General features: G+C 37.9%; 1 protein-coding gene across 1 annotated transcript; it reads left to right on the plus strand.

Moving 5' to 3' along the window:
- Window positions 1-574: 574 nt before the first annotated feature.
- LOC132300995 (uncharacterized) lies at window positions 575-1368 on the plus strand. Its single transcript, XM_059798294.1, has 2 exons — window positions 575-684; window positions 759-1368. Exons 1-2 carry the CDS (start codon window positions 575-577, stop codon window positions 1366-1368), a joined length of 720 nt encoding a protein of 239 aa, XP_059654277.1.
- The last annotated feature ends 12883 nt before the right edge of the window (window positions 1369-14251 follow it).

Raw genomic sequence — 14251 nt, forward strand, 5'->3', positions numbered from 1 at the left:
ACAAACTCTACTAAGAGTAACTGAACCCTTGATAGGCATGTCAACATAGAGCGGTCTGTCTAACTGACTGACCTCTAAACCTAATGCCCATGCAAATGATGAAGCAATGAATGAATAAGAAGCACCGGAATCAAACAATACACGAGCCCAATAATGGGATACAAGAAATATACCCCTGACAACTGAAGGATGCTTATATGTTTATATGCTTATGTGTTAAGGTGTTTAATTATTTGAAAGGCATGCTTAATTGTTTAACTGCTTATATGATTATGTGCTAAGTGCTTAATGTTGTTGTATATTATTAGCACGATCATGTTTATCATTAGTTGGGTATTCTGGGAGTATGAAAGGTGTTTATGTGTTTCCATTCTTGTCAAATCATCCGTGTGAGGACTCTGTTCTCGTGTGTATTTTAGTGTCATCATTATTGATCCGTTTCCTTCTTCTTATAGCGTCATGCCACCACGAAGGGATCCCGGGGAAAGTTCTAGCTCGAATCCCGTGGAAAGGGATTATGAGCAAGTTGAAGAAGATATCTTGTTGTGTGATTTGGTCCCACCAAGAGGGACAAATGAGGGGGACCGTTGATCCACCTTTTCAGATAAATGAGGAACAATTGCAGTTAGCCGTTCAGGCAGCTCTTTTCAAAGCATTTCGACCGGCAGGTGCGTCATCATCACAGTTTGTGCCACCACCGGCACCACCACCACCTCCAAAGACAAATGAGTTGAATGATACTCTTTATCACATTGCAGAGTTTGTGAAATGCCAACTCTGTTTGAGGGCGGCCCAGATCCACTTGTTGCGGATAGTTTCATGGATAGGGTGGAGAAGCATATTAATGCCATGAATTTGGCAACAGACAAGTTGAAGATCATATTGGCGACTTACAATTTTATTGGTGATGCTGAGATATTGTGGAAGACCATTTCACACACCCACAATTTGGATACTATGACATATGATACTTTCAAGAAGTTATACTATGAGAAGTACTTTCCGGCGCCTAAGCGGAGGGAACTAAAGAAGAAGTTTGATAGGTTGAAGCAAGGAAACATGACAGTTACAGAGTATGAAAACAAGTTTACATCGCTTTTGAGGTTTGCACCGGGGATTGCTAATGATGAGGAAGAAAAGATAGAAAAGTTTGTTGATGGTCTTGATCTCACCATCAGGCCAATTGTAGCTGCCTCAAAACCGTCAGAGTATGCAAAAGCAGTGCGAAAAGCTTTAATAGTTGAGGCGGAAAGCAGGGACAGTAAGGCTATCAAGGAGTCCTACAAGCACAATAGGGGTATGAGTGCTTTCTCCGAGGGTCAATCAAGTAAGAAGCAGAAGTATGAACAGTCAGGGTTCAGGGGATAGCAGCCAGTCAGATCTGCACCCACAGCTTCAGTGTCCATAGGGTCTTCTAGACTGAATGTTACTTGTTTTAGATGCGAACAGCCGGGACATTATAAGTCCCTATGCACTCAGGCTCAGGTAGCTCAAGTGATTTGTTTCAAGTCTGGGCAGTCAGGGGATCACAAGTCCCAGTGTACTTAGATTCAGGTGGCGTCTAGTGGATGTTTCTGGTGTAGCCAGCAGGACCATAGGGTGAAAAATTGTCCACAGCGAGGCAGTGGTTTGGGCAGAGGTGGAGGTTCACAACAGAGGCAGATGCAGTCTATCATAGTTTAGTCAGGGTTTCGACCGCTGCAACCACCTCAGCCGTCTCAGCTATCCATGTCAGCCCAGAGTTCTCGACCAGGCAGAGGAACTTCTTCGAGTGCACCCACTGTAATACCCCTAATTTCAAAAGGATAGTCCTAGTATTTATTAAATTGTTTAAATTACATTTATTTTTATTTAATTGTTTATTTGTTTTTTTAATTTATTTAACTGGCCTTTTGTTTCTATTTGTATTAATTGTTGACGTGATCATGTGTTAATTGTAATTGTTTTCATTGTGGTGATTTAATGGTCTTTAATTATTTACTTGTTTTAATTGAATTAATTTAATTATAGATAATTATTTAACTGATGAAATTTAGTCGTTTTAATTGAATTAAGTTAATTAAATTTAATTATTTTTAACGTGACTGTATGGAAGCACACATATAGTTATATTAGGGTTTTATTTACACGGATGTAGCCGACTTAGGGTTGGTTTTGTATTAGAATTAGGGTTGGGTTGAAGCCTATAAATACAGTATTATACGTTGGTTTAGGGTTATAAAATAAAACCCTATTCACTGATACTTATACCGTGAGATAGAGAGATACAGAGAGTGGAAACTAGGACATTATCGGAGAGGTTCAAGGATACACTAGACGGAGTGTTTCTGGGTTGAACCAAGAGCACCTGAGGTGTAGAACAGGAGTCTCAGACGTGGACAGAAGTTTCAAGGACAGTGGTTTAGAGTTTCAAAACTGAAACTCAAGGCAAGTCACTATTCTATTCCTTCCCTTTAATTCGTGTTCTGTGCATGCTAGTTAGACTCCAGGGATTTAAATAAAGGTTAAAATAGTGGTAAACTGTAATAGCCCTAATTTTCAAAAGGATAGTCTCGGTATTTTGTTTAATTGTTTTCTGTTCATTAATTATTTTTGGTTCATTAATTGTTTTGAATTATGTCATTTTTAATTATTTGATTTGCTTGACTTATTTGTGTTATTTGAATTAATTAGTTGGTTTATTTGTTTTCTTTGGTTTAATTAATTATTTGAATTATTTACATTAATTGTGATAATTGTGATTATTTAAGTTAATTGTTTTAATTATTTATTTGGCTTTAATTTTCTGTAAATTGTATGTTATTTTCTGTTTTACGTTAACTTGGAATTTTATTGTTTCTTTAATTGAATTAGTAATTACATGTTTTAATTTATGACTAGGTATAAAAGTGTGGTTAGGGTTTTAGTTCTGTTTAGGTTTAATTTAATGAGCCAACAGGGTTTATAAACTAGGTTGTGTTTATGGGGCGCGTTTCAGACTTTAGATATAATTGGACTTAGGGTTTTGGTTGCCTATAAATATATAAGATAATCTGCTTAGGGTTTAAAAAAAAAATATAAAACCAAAACACGTCTGTGGAATTAGAGACGAGGAACAGAGGAAGTTGTAGTAGGAATCGCCGGAAATCGTAGAAGACAACGTAGAGATTTTTAACAAAAATCTCAAGAGGCAAGTTCTATCCTTACTCTCTCCCTTAGGCTTCGTGTTCTTTGCATTCCTAAACTGTTCCAGGATTAATTGTATTTTAAAATGTTTCTCTGTTCGTGCTTAAGTTTGATATGTGTTGCATGGTTATTAAACTGTTAAAACTTGATAGTTGTGTGCATAATTCTTGATTTAAGTTCATGATTAATAATGGTATAAGGACTTTAACATGGACCGGGGACACACTAGGGTTAGGTTACAGGTTTTGGAAGTCAGAACAGTGAGGCGTAGAGGCTGCAGAGTCCATCGGAGGAGGGAACGACGAAGCAGAGAGGGAGGGAGCCGGCTCTCCTTTGGAGGGAGCCGGCTCCCCTTGGTGTGGAGGCGGCTCCAAGAAACTGGAGCCGGCTCCAATGTTTAAAGGAGGCGGCTCCAATTTCTGGAGACGTCTCCTTGCACAGTTTTTCAATTTTTCTTCGGTTCTAGTTGGTTTTTCATGCAGTGAATGATTCTGGAACTTTTCAGATGAGGTTAGAACTGAATATGTAATGTTTATAAGAGCATAATGTCTGGGTTAAGGTTCCAGAAGGAGTGTCAATTAATCTGTCCACTTGGAATAGCTTGGACAGTAAGGAACTGGAACAAATAATTATACTATGTTTGGGTTGATAGACTTGCAGTGGTTAGTTCTCTGTATTAGTTTTCTGAGATGAACAATGGTTTCAGAACATGTTTCACCATATACCATGATCTTGTATTTGAATTATATATGGGTAGGATGCATTGAACTAAGTTTTAAATTTAGCATCAATTGGATTTTGTGAAACAACCAAAACTAAGCATGTATATATACATACTGTAATTCTATCTTGACGCTTGCACTTTTACTGCTAGTATCAACTGTTGGAGGAAATGAACTTGTTGATGGTTATATTAAATGTTTGTTATATCAACTGCTGGATGTGGATTCTACTGAGTCTGTGAAACATTAAAGATTAAGCATGCCTATGTATATGCTAAAATTTTGTTTTGATGCTTTCATTAGTACTGCTAGTATCAATTTTTGGAGCATGGACCTGGTTGATATTTACCCCAAATGTCTGTGATATCAACTACTGGATGTGGAATACTATTAATATTTAAACTTAGTATTATATCAGTTTTTGTGTAACAGTATGTACTGACTATGTTTACTCTACTTATTGATGCTCACATCACTACTGTTGTTATCAATCATTGGATGTATGGAATTAGTTGATATTCGCTTCAGTTGCCGATATTATCAACTGCTGGATGGTTGGATAGTATACACCGGCATGGGACGGTGGTATACTAAGGATGGTTTGGTTTCAAAATACCAAAACCTACCTATTTTGGATTAATGAATGGATTAACTAAAAGTTAAATCCTATGGATTTGTAGTGTCATGGCAACAACTAGTTGAGCGGTACTACTATGGATTTTGAATGGATTTTAAATATATTACTACTATGGTACCTCGATATGAGCATGAGTCTCAGGATCGACGGTTAGGAAGCGTATATGCATTGAGGTGCATAGCTGGATATGATGGTTAGAGGTGTACCCTGTTTAGGTATAGGTACATATGCCCACTTTGTGTGCGTTTTAGCATGTTACCTCTATTCAGGTTGAGACCGGCCTGTAGTCCAGTGAGAGTCCTTTAGTGTGACTATATATATATTTACGGACTATTAGCTATTGCTGAATTGTTTAGGATGTACATGCGTATCGGGCCTCTGTTTGGATTGTAGTAGTATAGAACTTGCGCGTGGGCCTGACCCACTTCTATTTTTAAGGTACACGACAGTTCCAGGCTTAGACGTGTTCGTGCTGAGCAGAGGTCTCTATTCACTCTTCCGACGATGTAGGGCTCTCTCTATAGTTTTATTTCTGGATGTTTATTATAGTTGTTTTATCTTCCGGTTGGATGTTTAATAGGGGTCCACTAAAGATGGATTCCCGAGTTGTAAATTGATGGAGTTTTGGAGTTTGGGGTTTGATGGGTTTTAATAAGTATAATACTTTGCGGATTCTATTTTTAGTTCCTTTCAGCTTTAATTTCACTTCTTAATTCATTTTTGTATTCTGTGTTCATTATAAAATATTACTTATTAGATATTCCCTCGGGTTTGGGGCCTGGGCCTGATCAACCCGTGTCTCGGATTCGAGGGTATCACATAAACAAACATAATAACATGTTTTATGCATATCAGAATATTTGTTTAACCTCGTGAATTAACTACTTTGCATAATCGTTGAGTTTTCTGGTACTTGTTTCTTATGAGGTTTATGATTAAACGTTGTTTTAATTGAGATTAGTAATACAGTTGGATGCCTTGTAATTAATCTGGGACTGAGTTTGAACTCTAGAACAAGTGCTTAGAACAGTCTTTAATTTTACTAAAGTAATCTGCATTAAGTTTGTGATGATTTGCTTAAAAGGTTTCTAACGGTGGTTCTGTAAGCGTGGTTTTAAAACTTGTGTTGCTATGCATGTTTATATTCGATCTCAGTGGTTTAAATTTATCTAGGACTAAGATTGAACCTAGAAGGAGAATTAAAACATATTACAGAGGCTCTGTTAGTCACCGGAGTTGGAGATGACAAACAAAAATGGACGACGGCTCTCAGAGGAAGAGAGCCGGCTCACCAAAAGAGGGAGCCGGCTCTAGGGCTTGAGGAGTCGGCTCCACAAGGGTGTAGAACCGGCTGCACAAGGGGTAGAGCCGGCTCCACATGAAGTGGAGGCGGCTCTACTAAGGGGGGAGCCAGCTCCAATGTTCTGGAGGCGGCTCCAACCTCTTCTCTCTTCAATTTTCGTGTTCTGGGTTTGGGTTAGCCTGTAAGGAGTTTTCTAAATTATTCCAGAGGCTATGGATGGTTTATGCAACTGTTCAAGAGATGTAAAAAGGATTAGGAAGTATGTTAGTATTAGTATTGAAGCATGAGACAACCTACGGTTACATAATACACTGGTAGGTGGAAGGGTGAATAATTAACTTAAGTTGCTTACTGTTTTAGCAAATTGGTTTCTTTGCATGATCTTAAATTGGAAATCATGTCTCAGCTGTTTTATAGGCATATATTATTTATTCTGGAAAAAAAATAAGTATGCTTAAATGGAAATTAATTGATGTTTTAATTATACTGTATATTGCATCAAGTTATGGTATTAATTGGAGGAGTTGTATGCGTAGTCCTACTTATGAATTTGAAGGACTGGAATAGAGTTTCTGAATCTTATATTAGATGTATATTTTAATCATAAACATATTAGACTGTATGTATGTTTTTCTGGGGTATGGTTGATGACTATCTATTACTGTGTTGTCAACTGTATTAATTGGAGGATGGTATGTACCGGTATGGGACGGTGACATACTAGGTATGGACTAGTTCAAATACTAAGTCCTGCCTAATTTGGATTAAGGTACGAATTAACCATATAGGTTAAGTCCATTACCTACTTGTGTCAGGTCAACAAAATAGTTGGATGACTTAATATGGTTTCAGGACGGATGATTATACATATACTAGACTACTACACAGATGGATGGTATTTTTTATTAGGAGGAGTACGGACTTTATGTATTTATTATATGGTACCATGGTATGAGCTTGAGTCTCAAGACCATGGTTAGGGCGCGTATATCGCCTATGATGGATAACTGGACATAGGTGTTGTTCCCTGGTAGGTTTAGGTATATATGACCACTTTATGTGCGATTTGCATGGTATCTCTACTCAGGCTAAGACAAACCTACTAGACTAGCGAACGTCCTATAGTGTGTACTATATATATACATATGGACTATTTTAGATATTGTTGAGTCTTCCTAGGATGTATCTGCGCATCGGATTACTGTTTGGATCGTAGTAGAATAGGACTTGCATGTGAGCCTGACCCACTCTCTTATTTTTCAGGTGTTCGTCAGTTCCAGGGTTAGAGCTTGGACGTGCAGAGCAGATACAGGCATTCATTCCTCCGACTACGTAGGAATCTTTTCTATGTTGACTTTAAGTTTCTATTTCAGATATTTTAGTTTCAATTGGGATTTTTAATAATAAGGGGTCCACTAGATGGATTCCCGAGTTGTAACTTATGGAGTTTTGGAGTTTGGATTTAATAGATTTCATTAATTATATTTTGAGGATTTCAATTAGCATTCTTCCAGCTTATTATTATTATTTATCTCATCTTGTATTCTGTGTTCGGTTATATATTAATTGTTTGATATTTCCCTCGGGTTTAGGTCCGGGCCTGATCAACCCGTGTCTCGGATCCGAGGGGTATCACACCCACTCAGCAGTCCGGCTATCAAGCAAGTAGTTCTAAGGGACAGAGGACCCAGGGTCGTGTGTTTGCAATAAAAAAATAAATCATAGAACATACAATATATCAACACTAAGCATGCTCGTTTACCGTAATGAAAATAGTCACGTGTATGAACTCAAATAACACATGGAACAAAATTATCATTTTAATTACACATAACTACAACAACAAGAAGCTAGGTAATCAAAATTTAGCATGCTTAGGATCAAATTTAAGGGGAAAATTCACAAAAGGCTAAGAAGTTGTAGATTAGAACATCCTACCTCAATTTGATGAAAACCCCCAATTTGAGCCCAAGAACCCTATAATTTCGAACTCCCTAGAGTACACCAAAACTGAAATTGCTTACACCCACTTGAAGATCTCGCCCGAGTCTGGAGTAAAAATGGCCACAAAATGATGTGTGTGATATAAAATATGTTTAGTGCTTTGTAGGGTCCACAAAAAAAACAAATATCTCTTTTATACATATGCATATTTAATAAACATTACACTCAATGGTGATACATATTGTTTCGAATTCAATAAGGACCAACCTTAACATGAACATATAAATCTTTTTTTATATATATAAATTTGCTACTCTTTATTTATTTATTTTTTTCCTAAATAAAATTACGTTAAACCAACAAAACAAGAATACAAAGCTACAAGAGAGCCAATTGTTGGGGATAATTAACTCTCTCCAACCCACTCAACGGTCGGCTGTTGTTGAGAGTTAAATCCCTTCTTCATCACACACAGCGGAAGCATCATCACATCACATCAAACAAGCATATATATAGATAACAATCCTACATATCCACGCACAACACAATATTTTACATGGTTCACCCAACTCTAAGGTTACGTTCATGAGAGAGAGATTTCACTATTATGAATCAAGGAAGAAAATATACAACCACATGTCAAAACCCCACTCACTCACTCATCATCTCTGTTGAGGCTACATGTATACACTCGGGAATTACATATACTCTCCCATCTCCTCACAACACTCACCCTTAAACCCCTTACATCTTTTCTCTCTTCTATCTCTCTCTCTAAACCCCTCATACCCATCTCTATTTATAGAATCTTCAAAACTCAATTCCTTGTTGGACAAATATTCCTTAAATCCAATTTCTTGTTGGACAATGATCAACTTACCTACAAGAAGTTACCATATCCATCTTCAACTCTAAAATAGTAAGTATAACTTCTTTCCCAAATCTTTAGCCTTTTTCCCCAAGTCTTCTAGATTCCAAAACCAATCAGGAAACTATTTCTCGCAGTTCCAAAACGAAAAAGGAAAATAATTTTCTGCACACAAATTTTGAGCCACAAACCCAACAATCTCCACCTTGGCTCAAAATTCAATCTTCACGTGCTTCTCCATAGCTTCACCTCGAACAAGGATCTCTTCATAACTCTACCTCAACTGAAGATTTTTCCACCTCAAATAAAGCACTATGATGAACTTGAGAAACACTATAACAATCTCCACATTTTCTCAAATTCATCATTCTTCATTTTTTCAATCTTATCTATCCACCCCGTTAGTGTTCAATTGCTCACACATGGCAACCCACCAATCTTCAACTCATCTTCATCAATTGCTTTTCTGGTTTAAAGCAACAAACCTCTCCTCCTCATATTCCCCTTTGCTCTGATACCATTTGTCACAGGCTTAGAGATTTAGCGCAGCGGCACGGCCCGTGCGGCACCAAGGCATTGCTTCAGCTCGCGCAAACGCCCTGGTCAGCCACTACGACCTGTCCTCCCAAGGATACATGCTGACTGGTTTCGGCCTGCCTTGGCCTCGTCAGGGGAATGGCTCCAACTCCCGACCAGTTTGTGCAGGGATGGCCAACTCCCTTCTTTATAGTCAAGTCTAGGACTAGCGACAAGCACCTCGAACTGAACCGAGTCAACCTACCTGAACTCTGAAGAGGTACCAACCTGTGCTCCTGCACACCCCTTCCCTGGAACCAATCCCAATCAAACTCTGTTTTTTGCAAACCAGCATGCGTGTCTTCCATCCTCCAAGCGTCTTAGGAATCACTTCGTGACACTTTCCCCCACCCAAATCTTGCGACGCCCTCGTCGCAGTGCGGCGCTTCACTACTGTGTCCACTCCCTTCCAAAGTCTGCCTCTAAGCGGTATGTTCGCCTTCCCACCATCGCTTCGTTGTGCAGCTCCCTGCACTGCACTCGCTCAATGATAAGCCTCAGACCAAGGGGACATCCACTCCTCAAAGACTTGACTCTTCTCCGTCATGCCGCCTCCGCGACATCCCGAGCAAGCAAAGGCCTTCTGCCGACTTGATGCTCACCCTTCACTATGGTTTGTATCACCCAAGGACTAAGCACAAACTTTGGTGCTTGCGGCCCTCCGGCCCTCCAGTGCACAACTTCAACGGACGCCTCTTCCTGGGGAAATGGAGGCTCTCCCCCCCAACTGCATTGATTCCCCCTCATCAACGTAATTTCAGTGCACCATCTTCATTCTCAGACCCCTCCCGGATCGACAAAGGGGCACCTAACTTTGCTTTACCCCAAGTCCTGCTCTGATACCAGTTGTTGGGGATAATTAACTCCCTCCAACCCACTCAACGGTCGGCAGTTGTTGAGAGTTAAATCCCATCTTCATCACACACAGCGGAAGTATCATCACATCACATCAAACAAGCATATATAGAGATAACAATCATACACATCCACGCACAACACAATATTTTACATGGTTCACCCAACTCTAGGGTTACGTCCATGGGAAAGAGAGATTTCACTATTATAAATCAAGGAAAAGAATATACAACTATATGTCAAAATCCCACTCACTCACTCATCATCTCTTTTGAGGCTATTTGTATACACTCGGGAATTATATATATTCTCCCCTCTCCTCATAACACTGTGATACCCCTCGGATCCGAGACACGGGTTGATCAGGCCCAGGCCCAAATCCGAGAGATATCAAACAATTAATATTTTAAAACGAACACGGAATACAAAAGTGATTAAAGAGATAAAATTTAAGCTGAAAGAAACTAAAATAAATCCTCAAATATAAATATTTAAACCTTGACAATCCAAACTCCATAAGTTTAACAACTCGGGAATCCATCTCTAGTGGACCCCTAATAAAATCCCAAACTGCATGGAAGAAAACTGAAGATAAAATCCAAATCTAATATCTGGAAAGAAGTCCTACGTTGTCGGTAGAATAGAAGTCTGTATCTGCTCTGCCCGATCAAACTCTAACCCTGGAACTGACGAGTACCTGAAAAATATAAGGGTGGGTCAGGCCCACATGCAAGTCCTGATCTACTACAATCCAAACAGGAATCCGATACGCAGATACATACTAGAAAGACTCAACAATATCTAGAGTAGTCCATATATGTATAAGTACACACTATAGGACGCTCACTAGTCCAAAAAGATCTGTCTCAGCCTGAATAGAGATACCATGCAAATCGCACATACTGCGGTCATGTGTATCTAGACCTACCAGGGAACAACACCTCTGTCCAGCTATCCATCCTAGGCAATATACGCACCCTAACCATGGTCCTAAGACTCAAGCTCATACCATGGTACATATAATAAATATATAAAGTCCGTGTCCTCCTATTACAAAATACCAACCATCTGAAAAGTGGTTTGATAAATGTAAAGCAAATCCATCCTGAAACCATATTAAGTCATTCAATTATTTGATTGATATGACACAAGTAGGTGATGGACTTAACTCATAGGGTTAATCCATACCTTAATCCAAATTAGGTAGGATTTAGTGTTTGACTAATCCATACCTAGTATGTCACCGTCCCATACCGATACATACAAATTCTCCATATAGCATAGTTATTAAAACAACACTATATAATCAACAACCATCCTCCAGTATATGCATTGGTATAAATTCATACATATATCAATATTAGGTATTCACTACAGAACCTAAATATCATGCTCCAATCATTTAAACAGCTAGAATAAGACATATCATTTGAATCCTCCAAAACAGCCAATAAATTGATACATATTAAACAAGTTAAATGTCAATTTAAATCCAACTAAGTATAGATAAATGTAATTAATTTACCATACTTATAACACAGTAACAATATAGGGTTATATATAATTGAATTATATATAAAAACTTTGCCAAGTTCCAGTTATATAAACCTTGCAAAAACAGTGCAACGTATAGCCATTATTTGATCTGTTCATTGCTCCTACCCTTAAACCATTATGGTATTAAATGTTTTAAACATTTATTTAAGTCCCTAACATTTAATTACATCTCACAGTAGCTTTTAAACGGCTTCAGAAAACACTGCACAGCCAAACAACCCCTTAAAACCAAATATATGCGCAATAAAAGAGAGCAGGCTCAAATTAAACATTGAGCCTACTTAATTTTCCACTTGGAGCCGGCTCCATTAGCATTGAACCGGCTCCAAAAAAAGATAGAGCAGGCTCCTTTGCCTTTGAGCCGGCTCTAAGGCTTTTTAGAGCCTGCTCAATCCCCTTCAGTAGCCTTTTGCCCGTTCTAGCTTCATCTTCTCCAGCTCCGGTGATTACAGAGCCTCTGAGGTGTTTCTAAAACTTTGTTCTAAGTTCAAGCTTAGTCCTAGGCACATATTAAACCACTGATATTCAACTAAAACATGCATAGAACACAAGCTTTAAAGCTACGATTACAAAACCTCTGTTGTCCAATTTTAAGCAAGTTCCAACAGAAATTTATTTCAGTTTAATTTAGTGCAACTAAATCATGTTCTAAGAATTTGTTCTAGAGTTCAAACTCAGTCCCAGATTAGTTACAAGGCATCAAGTCGCATCCCTAATCTCAACCATCAAAGCTTAATCGTAACCCATAGAAGGAAACAAAAACAGAATAGTAAGATCATGCAAAACAATTAATTCACGAGATTAAACATAAATTCCTATATGCACAAAACATGTTATTATGTTTATTTACAACCGTTTTAGCATTTATTAAATCCCTGGAGTCCAACTAGTCATGCACAGAACATGAATTAACGGGAGAGAGAAGAACAGAACTTGCCTTTGAATTTCAGATTTGAAATTCTAATTCACCGTCTCTGTAAGCTATGTTCGTGTCCTATACTGCAAGTCTGCTCCTCCAATGCCTTGGTTCAACCCCAAAAACACCTCTCCTTCCTCCTTCTTGGTCCAACCTTAGTCTAAACCTCCTCTCTTTTCTTTCTCTGTATCTCACTATTCTTTGTAGAACTCTGTTACGTAAATAAGTTTTATTGAATTTTCTAAAACCCTAAACCCACATGCGATTACATTTATAGACTTAAACATTAACCCTAATCGATAAATAACTTGGCCCATTGAATATTCTAGGTTTAAAACAGTGTCGGCTAAACTAGAAACATAAAACCCTAAATTCAGATAAATAAAATAAAATAATTAAATTAAAGCAAATAAATAATTAAATGCCCTAAAACAATTAAACCACACCAAAGAAATAAACAAATGCAATTTAACCAATTGATTACATAAAATACAATTTAAACAATTAATTAAATAAAAATACTATTTAAACAATTTATTAAATTCCAGGACTGTCCCTTTTAAAATTAGGGGTATTACAAACACTCACCCTTAAACCCCTTACATCTTTTCTCTCTTTCTTTCTCTCTCTAAACCCCTCATACCCATCTTTATTTATAGAGTCTTCAAAACTCAATTCCTTATTAGACAAGTATTCCTCAAATCCAATTTCTTGTTGGAGAAGGATCAACTTACCTACAAGAAGTTACCAAATCCATCTTCAACTCTAAAATAGTAAGTATAACTTCTTTTCCAAATCTTTAACCTTTTTCCCCAAGTCTTCTGGATTACAAAACCAATCAGGAAACTATTTCTCGCAGTTTCCAAAACGAAAAAGGAAACTAATTTTCTGCACACAAATTTTGAGCCACAAACCCAACAACCATACCCTCACATTACAATTGAAAAGGGCCATTTCCATAAACCAGAAAAGAAAGAAAAAAAAATGTAAAGAAAAAGAGCACCAACGAATAACACATGGCAAAAAAACAATGTCACTTCCACCTCTTGAACAACTGAATCAGAAATCTCATTATAAAAGGCACAGCAGCTGCAAGCAGAACATAACGAAAATTCACTGATTCACCTGGTACAATAGCGAAAACTGCAAAAGCATACTTACATTGAGGCCATAGCCACCCATATCTTTGGTTTTGTGGGTCTATTTTCTTCAATCACAACTCCCTTTAATTTCTAGAGATGCTCAGTTTCTTCTTCGAAAACTTCTTCTATATGGATACCATTATTCGGTTCTATTATGATTGGCCAGAAACTAAACTGTCCAGGGCTTTCCATGGGAGTACTTGTATCTACTACATCTCCTTCCATTGAATTTGGCTGATTTGGCTGTGGCTCAAAAAATAAGGGAAAAACCACTACCATATTACAAGTAAATTCACCTAGAAGGCTCCCAAAACAGATTTTCTTGCTGCTGCTGGAATTGTTGGAGATTTCTAAGTCTGTTCTATCTTTTGTAGGAGGGCCGTCTGTGGTCAAGGAATTTCCAACTTCTGAAACCAAATCCAATAAATCATCAGGATTTCTAACTCCTCCTTTAGCTGGAAGTTCTAATAAGTCTGATAGTTTAGCCATCTTCTTTGGCCAGTTGGACAAGCCATAGTCTTTCTCCCATAATTTCCTTCTATCAGTCCTCTTCCTTTACTGCCTTC

Source organism: Cornus florida, unplaced genomic scaffold (assembly GCF_030987335.1).
Source record: "Cornus florida cultivar Cherokee Brave unplaced genomic scaffold, ASM3098733v1 CherokeeBrave_3.0.0_Hap2_Chr03, whole genome shotgun sequence".
Classification (NCBI taxonomy): domain Eukaryota; kingdom Viridiplantae; phylum Streptophyta; class Magnoliopsida; order Cornales; family Cornaceae; genus Cornus; species Cornus florida.